Raw genomic sequence first — 12,084 nt, forward strand, 5'->3', positions numbered from 1 at the left:
GTGTGTGTGGGAGTGTGGGTATGTGCATGGTTTTGTGGGGGGGTGTATGTAAGTTTGGGTATGTGTATTTTTGTGTATGGTTGTATGTGTGTGTGTGGGGGGGTATGCATATGGTGTGTGTGTGTGTGAGTGTGTGGGTATGTGTATGGTTTTGTGTGTGTAAGTTTGGGTATGTGTATTTTTGTGTATGGTTGTGTGTGTGGAGGGGTATACATATGGGGGGTGTGTGTGGGAGTGTGGGTATGTGTATGGTTTTGTGTGTGTGTGTAAGTGTGGGTATGTGTATGGCTTTGTGTAGGTATGTGGGTATGTGTGTGTGAGTGTGCTACATTTCTGGAGCTTTCAGAATCTCTCATTTAGGGCCGACATTCTTTTAGCCTCTCATTAACTTCAGTTGCCCTTCTGTCACGCATTCAGAAACCACTTTCAGGTGGAGCTGTCCAAGTGCTGAGCAGCTGCTTCATTTGTGAGAGAGGAAGTGTCTGCTCCTGCCTCTGGGTGCCAAGCGATTCTTCAGACGGCCTCTGTCTCTGGCCAGTTTAATAAACTGAAACTGAAATAACTTTTTAGAAAAAGGTTTGGGCTTCGTGATCCCGGGGCAGGGCCAGATTTACACATTTCTACACCCTAGGCCAAAGCACAGTTCTGCGCCCCTCCCCCTCAAAAGTTGATTTATAATTTTCAGTTTAATGTGTAATCCCTGCCAGTTCTTCAAAACGTATTTAAACTTGCGATGAATGAACCCAGAAGCAAAATAAAACACCAAAACCAGTAAAAACCTTTTTCAGCCCGCGGGACCCGCATCGCCCCGCAGAAGTTCTTCTGTCCGACCCGACCCGACCTGTGCTGAAATATTTTGAACCCAGCCCGCAGGTTCGGGTCGGGCCAGCCCGCAAAATGCAGACGTCTGCCTATATAACCCACACGAGGTACGACGATTACTTCTTTGGTTAGTTCAAATTATTCGCCCAGATGGCGTATTCGATACAAAAAAACAGCGAATAAAATTGACATAAAATGCAGAAGATTTACATCGATTCTCATCTGACATTACAGAATTTTATTGAAATGTTTTGCATTTTGTGTCAGACGTACATTACCCCACATTAAATGATGCTGCATTAACAAGCCATGAGTTGTGTATGTTTCATGTTTTGTAATAAAAATCGCAGCCCCCTTATAATTTGGCGAACACCCCTGTCAGCTTTTTCTGCTTACAGCTTTCAGCCCTGAGTTAACAAAACAGTCTATAAAAGTAGTAACGATATATTTTACGCACCTATTATCAGTAGATATGTAGAAGACGAGCGATGTGAGCGTAATGAATCGCTTGGGATCACTATTGTAACGCCAGATCTGGAATTTTCCTTTAACACGCGGTTTACGCCGAGTGCGCGAGAGAGAAATAGCAAATGCTTTTTTGCCCGTGACTGAGCGAGACAGCGCAAACCGTAGAGTTGGGCAACGTAAATGTCCCGCTCAATTTATTTAAAGTCTATGGATGTAAATTTTAAAAAACAGCATTTTATATGGCCTTTTCGAAATAATACTGAAAAATGTGTAAATGTTTGATTGTTATTTCTGCTGTATATACGCCCCCCTGACTGCTGCGCCCTAGGCCATGGCCTAGGTTGGCCCTTATGGGAAATCCCACCCTGCCCAGGGGAGGGTGAAATCGGGGTGACCACTCTGGTCCCCCCTTGCATGGGAAGCTCGTGAGCTTCAGGTCCTCTCTCCTTCCCTCCTGCGGGCAGCGCTTCTCGCCCGCGTCCGAACAGCGCAGGGAAGTCAGCAGAGGGAGAGGCGGAGGCAGCTGGGGCCAGGGAGATCACAGGAGGATCGGTTGATGGAGGAAGCAGAATGGGCACAAATCACGCCCTCGTTTTAAGATCTTAGTTTCCAGTTTGGATCCTGGGCAATAGTTGCACTTACATTTTGTCTGTTAAGTTATGTCGCGTTTTGTTTAATGTTTTATTATGTACGAATGTACTGTACATCGCTCGGGGCTTGCGCGTGAGCAATTTAAGAAATTTTAATAAACACAAGTTTCTGTGTCAGAGCCTGACCCCGGCTCACCTTTGCAAGCCAGTAATTGGCTTTATCCCTGGTAAGCGGGAATGTAAACCGGCGATTCTAAACAACAAGAGAGCCACAAACGTTTGGATGTGTGCAGAATAAAATGCTTTTGAAACAAGTAAGTAATAAATACGATTAGAGCTGAGGGTCTCAGAGCAGATATGCACATACACGCCCTCAGGCCCCAGAGTAACCAGCTCCTGCTGTTCAGGCTGGGCGTGATGCATTTCTTGGTCATGCATGCTCGGCTTGACTAGCTTGTAAGCCCCTTGCAGCTGGACTCTCTCCTACAGTACGTGGAGCTGTACCTTGCTGCATACGTCCAGTTGCACTTTACAAATGCTAAATCAGTAGCAATGGCACATTGATACCGGGATGTTACTTGATGTACGTCAGAAATCATTGGCCCTCACACACACAGTACAGCAAAGGTAAAGATCGAAAGCGTTCATAATTTCCACTTGAAATCCAAGGTGAAAGCTATACCTCTCTGCTATTTTTTTTTTTTTTTAATTTCACCATACCCATTTCAAGACACGCTCCCACATTTCTAACGATTCCCAACGATTGGGAGAAAGGATCCTAGAGACCTGGCTGGGCCGAGTTAATGCACGCCAACGTTCCCATTAGTATTGCGAAAGAATCTGTGGTTATACAGTCCTGTTTGGGGGAGTTTAATCGTTCTGAGAGAGGTCACCTTGCATTGACATTAGCAAACCTGCCACCTGGCCTTACTTTAGCTCTCCTGGCACATTATTTCCCCTTCCGTGCAAGTGCAGATTAAACGGCTCTGTTTTCTCCCACCAGGTGACACCCTTAAAGCTGCAGGGTATATTTTGGGAAGCTAATGCATAAAGTTGGCCTGTATACCATTCCAGCTCGTGTCTCCATGGAAAAGTGGCCATCTTGTGGACACTAGAAATAAAAAGCCTGAACAGAGATACAGCCTTATGGTAGACGCCTGTCATCACATTAGTAACAATAATAAGATATTTAAAATGGTTATTATTTATTTGGCAAATCGCTAGCCATCAATCAAGCTCACATGGTGTGCCCACAATAGTCTAAACAATATCCCCTCAGATCTTAGGCTGGAACCCTGCCTCTCAATTTTTAAGAAAAAACTCAAGACATGGCTTTTCCGCCAAGCCTTCTCAGATCCCCCTGATGCACACTAGACAACCGTACAACCTCATGAACAAGGGTTTTATGTATTACCTCTAAGGACTTAATTAACTACTACTGATTCATCTACTGTTATACTCTTCATTTATAGCCTCCCTAGGCCTTATTCTTCCAGCGGTCCTCTCTTCCAAGTTTACTATCCTTGTTGAATGTAACTTTGCTCTTCCTGTTCAAACGATTTTTTGTTACAGTTCCCCTATTCGATGTAAACCGATCTGATATGGTCTTCAACCATGAAGGTCGGTATAGAAAAGTGTTAAATAAATAAATAAATAAAAATAAACCTCTAAGAACACCAAAATAAATTGTTGCTTTTCAATGAATTTTTCGTGAAGCAGCACACGTATTAGCGAAACATGGCTGTGTCGGCTTTTCTTTTTTGAGAGATAAGTACTGTTTTAAAGGACTTTTTTGCCAATGCATTTGTGATTATACAAGGTTGTCTGCTTAGAAAAGAAGAGAAAATACATTAAGAAGTATACTTTGTTGTGGTCTGATGGCATGGAGAGATTTTTGCTGAGTGAATAATTTGAAGGTTTTTTTTTTCAAGTGATGGCAGCTTAAATGGCTGAGCACCACAAAGAATTTGATATTTTCAATCTTGTGGGGGTGCTGTCTAAGGTTTTCCCTTTCACATTGTTTAAGGAGAAGTATTAGAACTTTAAATATATTATAAGTTAAAAGAATAGAAAAAGAAAAAAGAATAACAATTTAGAAAAGTTAATTAAAAAGCAACAATTTATTCTGGTGTTCTTAGAGGTTTATTTTATTTATTTGGTGCCATCAGTGCAAATAGTGATATGCAAAGCAAGTCAAGTAGCTCAAATGTCCTTGCAACAAGGACTTCACAATTTCTTTGTACGCAACGAGGTTAAGTGACTCTTTCAAGGTCAAAACATGGGTGATAAACTAGGGTGTCCAGGATCATGGCCCTAAGTGTCACACCTCTCCCTGGCTCCAGGCTAGGTTATACTCAAACAACCCCTGTCCTCAAGCAGTTACCTAAGGGATCCTATCAAACTGAAGTTATTCACGGGGTGTGGAACCTATTTTCCAGGTCCTATACCTGACTTTGATCACAATCACAAACCCCTTTGTACCTATTTTGGACATTGTGAAGGCAGTCGATAACTAAAGTTGCACAAGATCTGCAAGTGTTATTAAGAAGCAAATGCCAGTGTGAACCTGTTCTCTGATGAAGCCAGCCAATATTCTCCCACTGACTCTCTAGGGTTCTCCTAATCAAATCCCCTGACACGCTACTTAAAGCAGTATCTCTAAAAGCCACCAAGCTGTGATGATTTTATCTGGGCCGTCCTCCGAGATGCTCTCTTCATGTACTTAACCTTGTACCTACTTTGGGGGAGCCTCAGAGATTGACGGGTGTGGTCTGGTGAGGTGGAAGTGAGAAGGCAGTAGTAATGCATGGAAAATACATGGGGATGTCTCTTTTTATCTTGGATAGAACTTTTCATTTGTATGCTTGTAAATCTGTAAATCTGCAAGGATTTAGAAAATTGCTTGAACTGAAAGAGCCTGAAGAACTGTCTCTTGGGAAGGATACTGAGGCACTTCATCCAGACAACTTCCTACCTTGTCAATACTCTTAAGAAGTCTTAGTGATTTTTTTTTTTTAACAGCATGATCTCAGCAATATTGTACTGTGGAGTGACGGTGCTCCATCCTATACCGGGGGAGGAATCAAGTGAGACTGACAAAAGCAATCAGGGCATCCTTGACGGAAGAGTTTGACTTTGACATGGCGTTTTTCCTTTGCAGTTTGGAGTCTCATTTTTACTTTAACATCCCAAATCGTGGGAGTATGTCTAGATTTGGATACGCTGGAACAGAAGCATCAGATTTTGTGCCAGCTGTTACGGCTGTGGCTGCTGTGCTACCGTCTCACCACCAGGGGTCCCTCTAGGGCTGGCTTTCCTGACAGGCCCAGTCCATCTCCTATGTCCACTCTATGCTCTGGGTGTGCCCTCTTAACCCTGCCTGACAGTTGCCTCGGTGCTTCGGCATCGAGCTCACCTGGGCTCCCTGCTCTAGCCTGCCTTGCGCGGCCTTCGGGCCTATCCTTGCCTTGCCTTGCGTGGCCTTCGGGCCTATCCTTGCCTTGCCTTGCCTTGCGTGGCCTTCGGGCCTATCCTTGCCTTGCCTTGCCTTGCGTGGCCTTCGGGCCTATCCTTGCCTTGCCTTGCCTTGCGCGGCCTTCGGGCCTATCCTTGCCTTGCCTTGCGTGGCCTTCGGGCCTATCCTTGCCTTGCGTGGTTCGGGCCTATCCTTGCCTTGCCTTGCCTTGCGCGGCCTTCGGGCCTATCCTTGCCTGCTTGCCTTGCGCGGCCTACGGGCCTTCCGTGTGTGTGTGTGGCCTACGGGCCTTCTGACCTGCCTTGCCCCGCTATTGGGTGTGGCCTACGGGCCTTCCGTGTGTGGTGTGTGGCCTACGGGCCTTCTGACCTGCCTTGCCCCGCTATTGGTGTGTGGCCTACGGGCCTTCCGTGTGTGTGTGTGGCCTACGGGCCTTCTGACCTGCCTTGCCCCGCTATTGGTGTGTGGCCTACGGGCCTTCCGTGTGTGTGTGTGTGGCCTACGGGCCTTCTGACCTGCCTTGCCCCGCTTTTGGTGTGTGGCCTACGGGCCTTCCGTGTGTGTGTGTGTGGCCTACGGGCCTTCTGACCTGCCCTGCCCTGCTTACTGTGCCCTGACCCAGCCTGGACCCAGACACTGCTGACTGCCGCCTGCCCTGACCCAGCCTGTACTTGACACTGCCACTTGCCGCCTGCCCTGACCCAGCCTGTACTTAGACACTGCCACTTGCCGCCTGCCCTGACCCAGCCTGAACCCAGACTCTGATTCTTGCTGCCTGCCCTGACCCAGCCTGGTACCTGACTCTGTTCGAGCTTCCTGTCTCTCTCCACCTGGAGCCACCCTGCTGGTGGTGTGCACGACTCCTGTCCGGAGCCCAAGCGTAACAGTATGCCGAAGCCATCACATTTTCCAGGGGAAGAGATAGGTCTGTGTCCTGCCGGTGAGTCAACTTTTCACTAATTCAAGATGCCTCCTTCTTTAAAGTTTTATACCTGCATTCCTGTCAGACTTTGAATTATCCAAGCTATCAGAACTGTCTAGCCTGTGAACTTGTTGGTCAGGAACACTGGTCATGCAATAACTGCAACAAGAAAAATGTCTCTGTCTATCAGGAGTGTTTGAACTGTCTGGCTCCTAAACCAGGGTGGTGGAAATGCTCCTGTCTCCCGTGTTTGTTACCTCCAGGCAAACCCTGCCCCTGTTGTTCTGCTCTAGGACCAGCTGTGCAATTAGAAAAAGCTATCAGCTCTCCTAACCAGTATTCTGTTTCTGGCTCAACTAAAACAGACATTTTGCTGGCAGTTTGTGGGTAGAAAAACCCAGGACTTACCTGGCCAAGAAGGCTTCTGTGAGACCAGTGCTAGAGCCTCGGGAACAGGTTTCTCTACAACGGAGAGAGCTGATTAACTCTAGCAGGGCTCAGCTTCCCACAGCTGCCAAGTGGACACTAACGAGCACCTTCCCTAGACGTCCTAGAACTGCCTGTGCCTTCTCTAAACTGCTCCTCCAGAAACAAAATCAGGAGCATCAGACTTTGGCTCGAGGTATCAAGCCCACGGCAGTACAATCTGTGTCTTCCATGCACACTACCTTTAACCATGCTACTCTGCCATCTGAACCTGCTGCACTACCCCGAGAAGAGCCTGAGTCTGCTGAACCGGCCCTGCTGCCGTCCTCGGAGGGGTCCGCACCAGCCCTGCTGACAGACTTTCTAACTCTGCCATCTGAGCCTGCCGAACCGGCCCTGCTGCCGTCTTCAGAGGGGTCCGAACCAGTCCTACTGACAGACTTCCTGAGTCAGCCATCGGAGTCTGCTGACCTGGTCCTGCTGCCACCCCGGGAGGGGTCCATACCGGTCCTGCTGCCACCCCTGGAGGGGTCCATACCGGTCCTGCTGACGCCCCGAGAGGGGTCCGAGCCTGCTCCACCGCCCCGAGAGGGGTCCGAGCCTGCTTCATCGCCCCGAGAGGGGTCCGAGCCTGCTACAACGCCCCGAGAGGGGTCCGAGCCTGTCAACGCCCCGAGAGGGGTCCGAGCCTGCTACAACGCCCCGAGAGGGGTCCGAGCCTGCTCAATGCCCCGAGAGGGGTCCGAGCCTGCTACAATGCCCCGAGAGGGGTCCGAGCCTGCTTCATCGCCCCGAGAGGGGTCCGAGCCTGCTACAATGCCCCGAGAGGGGTCCGAGCCTGCTACAATGCCCCGAGAGGGGTCCGACTGCTTCATCGCCCGAGAGGGGTCCGAGCCTGCTTCATCGCCCCGAGAGGGGTCCGAGCCTGCTACAATGCCCCGAGAGGGGTCCGAGCCTGCTACAATGCCCCGAGAGGGGTCCGAGCCTGCTTCATCGCCCCGAGAGGGGTCCGAGCCTGCTTCACGCCCCGAGAGGGGTCCGAGCCTGCTAAACGCCCCGAGAGGGGTCCGAGCCTGCTACAATCGCCCCGAGAGGGGTCCGAGCCTGCTACAATGCCCCGAGAGGGGTCCGAGCCTGCTCATGCCCCGAGAGGGGTCCGAGCCTGCTACAATGCCCCGAGAGGGGTCCGAGCCTGCTTCATCGCCCCGAGAGGGGTCCGAGCCTGCTACAACGCCCCGAGAGGGGTCCGAGCCTGCTACAATGCCCCGAGAGGGGTCCGAGCCTGCTTATCGCCCCGAGAGGGGTCCGAGCCTGCTACAACGCCCCGAGAGGGGTCCGAGCCTGCTACAATTGCCCGAGTAGGATCCGAGCCTGCTGTACTGGCCCAGCTGCCGCCCCTGGAGGGGCCTGTACCGGTCTTAATGCCGACCTTGGAAGGGTCCGGACCGGTCCTACTATCGCCTCAAGAAGGGTTACGGACTATTTCTCTGCCCCAGGTGGGGTTTGTGTTCCCCTTGTCACCCCAGGAGGGGTTATGGAAATCTGCACCGCCTCTGCTACCCCAGGAGGGGTCTAACCCTGCCGCCTTGTCCCAGGAGGGGTTATGGACTGCCTTATTGCCTCAGAAAGGAGTTGAACCTGCCGCATCACCCCCGGAGTGGTCTCCCGTTATTCTTGATTACCTCCTGCACAGATGGGATCCAGGAGGAGGGGGAGGCCTTGGGGGGGGGTACTGTTACGGCTGTGGCTGCTGTGCTACCGTCTCACCACCAGGGGTCCCTCTAGGCTGGCTTTCCTGACAGGCCCAGTCCATCTCCTATGTCCACTCTATGCTCTGGGTGTGCCCTCTTAACCCTGCCTGACAGTTGCCTCGGTGCTTCGGCATCGAGCTCACCTGGGCTCCCTGCTCTAGCTGCCTCCTTGCGCGGCCTTCGGGCCTATCCTGCCTTGCGTGGCCTTCGGGCCTATCCTTGCCTTGCCTTGCGTGGCCTTCGGGCCTATCCTTGCCTTGCCTTGCCTTGCGTGGCCTTCGGGCCTACCTTGCCTTGCCTTGCCTTGCGTGGCCTTCGGGCCTATCCTTGCCTTGCCTTGCCTTGCGTGGCTTTCGGGCCTATCCTTGCCTTGCCTTGCCTTGCGCGGCCTTCGGGCCTATCCTTGCCTTGCCTTGCCTTGCGTGCCTTCGGGCCTATCCTTGCCTTGCCTTGCCTTGCGTGGCTTTCGGGCCTATCCTTGCCTTGCCTTGCGCGGCCTTCGGGCCTATCCTTGCCTTGTCTTGCCTTGCGCGGCCTACGGGCCTTCCGTGTGTGTGTGTGTGGCCTACGGGCCTTCTGACCTGCCTGCCCCGCTATTGGTGTGTGGCCTACGGGCCTTCCGTGTGTGTGTGTGTGGCCTACGGGCCTTCTGACCTGCCTTGCCCCGCTATTGGTGTGTGGCCTACGGGCCTTCCGTCTGTGTGTGTGTGGCCTACGGGCCTTCTGACCTGCCTTGCCCCGCTATTGGTGTGTGGCCTACGGGCCTTCCGTGGTGTGTGTGTGGCCTACGGGCCTTCTGATCTGCCTTGCCCGCTATTGGTGTGTGGCCTACGGGCCTTCCGTGTGTGTGTGTGTGTGGCCTACGGGCCTTCTGACCTGCCCTGCCCTGCTTACTGTCCCTGACCCAGCCTGGACCCAGACACTGCTGACTGCCGCCTGCCCTGACCCAGCCTGTACTTGACACTGCCACTTGCCGCCTGCCCTGACCCAGCCTGTACTTAGACACTGCCACTTGCCGCCTGCCCTGACCCAGCATGAACCCACACTCTGATTCTTGCTGCCTGCCCTGACCCAGCCTGGTACCTGACTCTGTTCGAGCTTCCTGTCTCTCTCCACCTGGAGCCACCCTGCTGGATGGTGTGCACGACTCCTGTCCAGAGCCCAAGCGTAACACCAGCTTTGCTTTGGTGGGTTTTTTTTCCCCCCCCATCAACGGGATACTGTGTCTTTACTGATAAACCTAGAGTGATTTGTGCAGTAGAGCAGAAGTTTCATGCGTCTCCCTGCTGAATTTTTTGACTTCCAAAACATAAAATGTAATGAACCCTGGCCACATGCACATTTTGTTTTTCCCCTTAACGTCTCTGCAGGAACTCGGTGCGCCTCGTGATCCGTAAGGTACAGTATGCTCCAGAGAGACCAGGCCCGCAGCCCATGGCCGAGACAACCAGACAGTTCCTGATGTCCGACAAACCGCTGCATCTGGAAGCGTCCCTGGACAAAGAGGTACTTTCTGAGCTGGTTTTAAGGAGGAAGAGGTGAAGCTTGTAGGAATTATGCAGAAACAGAGAATACAACAGCAGCTAAGGCCCATCCAGTCTGTCCTGGTGCAGTGCCACAGACCCCAGTTCATTTCATTTATTTATTTAATCAGAAAACGCATAGACCGCCCTGCCTGCCTCTCCAGGCTGTCCAAAGGGTGTAGGATGATGCGTCAAATACGTATTACAAAATAAGCATAGGTAGGGTAATTTTCAGCAGACTGCGTAAGGCTAAAATTTGGGTGTAGGAAGTACAAGCAGAGCTTAGCCTGAAATTTGAAAGCGTACATGTGCGCAGATCTCCACTTTGAAAACTTAACGGGCAAGCACAGAGCCCAGCATGGTACGCTCATCAGCAGCTGTAAACGTGCACGTGTAGATTTACTTTGGTGGATGAACAGTATGACTGGAAACGGCTCCCCCGCCCCATTTCTGACCCTCCAGAACTCCTCTTTTTAGTGCACATAAAAGTATCTGTGAAATCACTTCTGTACTTAGCACAACCATCCCCTCACCCCCCGGCAATTTCCAAAAGCCCTTTCCTGCGCATAAAACTGTGTTTCATGCACGTAAATTCTTTTGAAGTTCAGACCCTAAAAATACAGGGCTGGATTTAATACCTACGCGCGGGCGTAGATTTCTGTGCGCAACCGGCGCGCACAGATCTACGGCCGATTTTAGAACATGCGCGCGAGCCCCGTGCATGTTATAAAATCCGGGGCCGGCGCACGCAAGGGGGTGCGCACTTGTGCGCGCCGAGCCCTAGGGGAGCCCTGATGGCTTTTCCTGTTCCCTCTGAGGCCAAATCGGAGCGGCCTCAGAGGGAACTTTCCTTCCGTCCCTCCCCCACCTTCCCCTCCCTTCCCCTCCCTAACCCGCCCTACCTAAAACCTGCCCCTAACCTTTGTTCTATAAGTTGCGCCTGCCGGCCAAGTGCCGGCACACGATCCCCCAGCACGGCCGCTGTGCCAGAGGCCTCGGTCCTGCCCCCGCCCCACCCTGCCCCTTTCACAAAGCCCCGGGACATAGGCGCGTCCCGGGGCCTATACAAAATAGGCTCGGCGCGCGTAGGGCTTTTAAAATCTGCGCCACAATGAATAGTAAAACAGAGAGGTCAATGTTCAGTAAGCTGGCCAGCAGCTACATTATCTGGCGAAAGTTACCTGGATAACTAGACAAGTATTCAGCGGGACGAATCTCTCGGTGAATATGCTTGTCTAAAGTTAACCCGATTAGAAAGCCAGTGAAGTGAATAAATGCATATTAACTGCCAGTACATCTCTCTGCTATACTGGCATTTAATACTGAAGCCAGCGCGAGAAGGGCAAAATCTCTCCTTCTCCCGCTGGCTTTTGCGGGTTGGGAGAGTGGGGGAGGGAGTTTGGAATGGGGATGGGGTGAAAATGGGGGGGAGGGATACCTGCCCACTACGTTAAGATTTCATGGGGAGATAGGATCAGGAATGCAAGTCTCGCTGAGTTGTATACCAGGTCAGCTTATTTTTGAGATAGGAAGGTCCACTTCTCCTATAATGCCTGGAGCACCACAGTAAAGGTCTTACATGCAAAAAAATAAAGCAAAATACAGAGGTGGAATAGAGAAGGGGACGTTGAGGTCAACCTGTCACTATACTGGACCATTCGAAGCCTGCGCCTTGGTTTCTCAGGGAGGCCGATGCACAGGCCATTACCATAGTCCAGGTGCAGTGTCACCAAGGCATGGACCTCCTGTCTTATAAGATTTCAGATCCCACAAAGGCCGCTGTCTCAGCAAAGCAGCCACGAATTACCTGGCAACCTGCAGCTCTAAATGAAGGGTGGATTTAAAGATAATCCAAAGAGATTTCAGAGGCGAAAAGAGATAAACTTATCAGAATCCAGATTAAGAGACCGAATCATTATTCCCAATACTAGGGACTACTTTGTAAAACATATTTAATGGGTTTCCCCCTCATGTTTTCAAAACTAGAAATCCTCAGTTGTTTAAGGCCTTCTTGGATTCTGTAACTGTTTGTGCCTCTAAGGCCATTCCAGGAATAGGTTGGAAACAACCATAAGAAACCAAGGTAGTCTGTAATGTGCCTTTTCCC

General features: G+C 51.1%; 1 protein-coding gene across 1 annotated transcript in view; it reads left to right on the plus strand.

Annotated features, from left to right (window-relative positions):
- LOC115091825 (beta-arrestin-1) overlaps nt 1–12,084 on the plus strand; it is a gene marked incomplete in the record, with an annotated part of 534,784 nt that overhangs the window by 443,292 nt on the left and 79,408 nt on the right. The window contains 1 exon segment of the mRNA XM_029602063.1: nt 9,825–9,960. Within this exon segment, the coding sequence (XP_029457923.1) occupies nt 9,825–9,960 (136 nt within the window).

This window comes from Rhinatrema bivittatum, chromosome 5, assembly GCF_901001135.1.
Source record: "Rhinatrema bivittatum chromosome 5, aRhiBiv1.1, whole genome shotgun sequence".
Lineage (NCBI taxonomy): Eukaryota > Metazoa > Chordata > Amphibia > Gymnophiona > Rhinatrematidae > Rhinatrema > Rhinatrema bivittatum.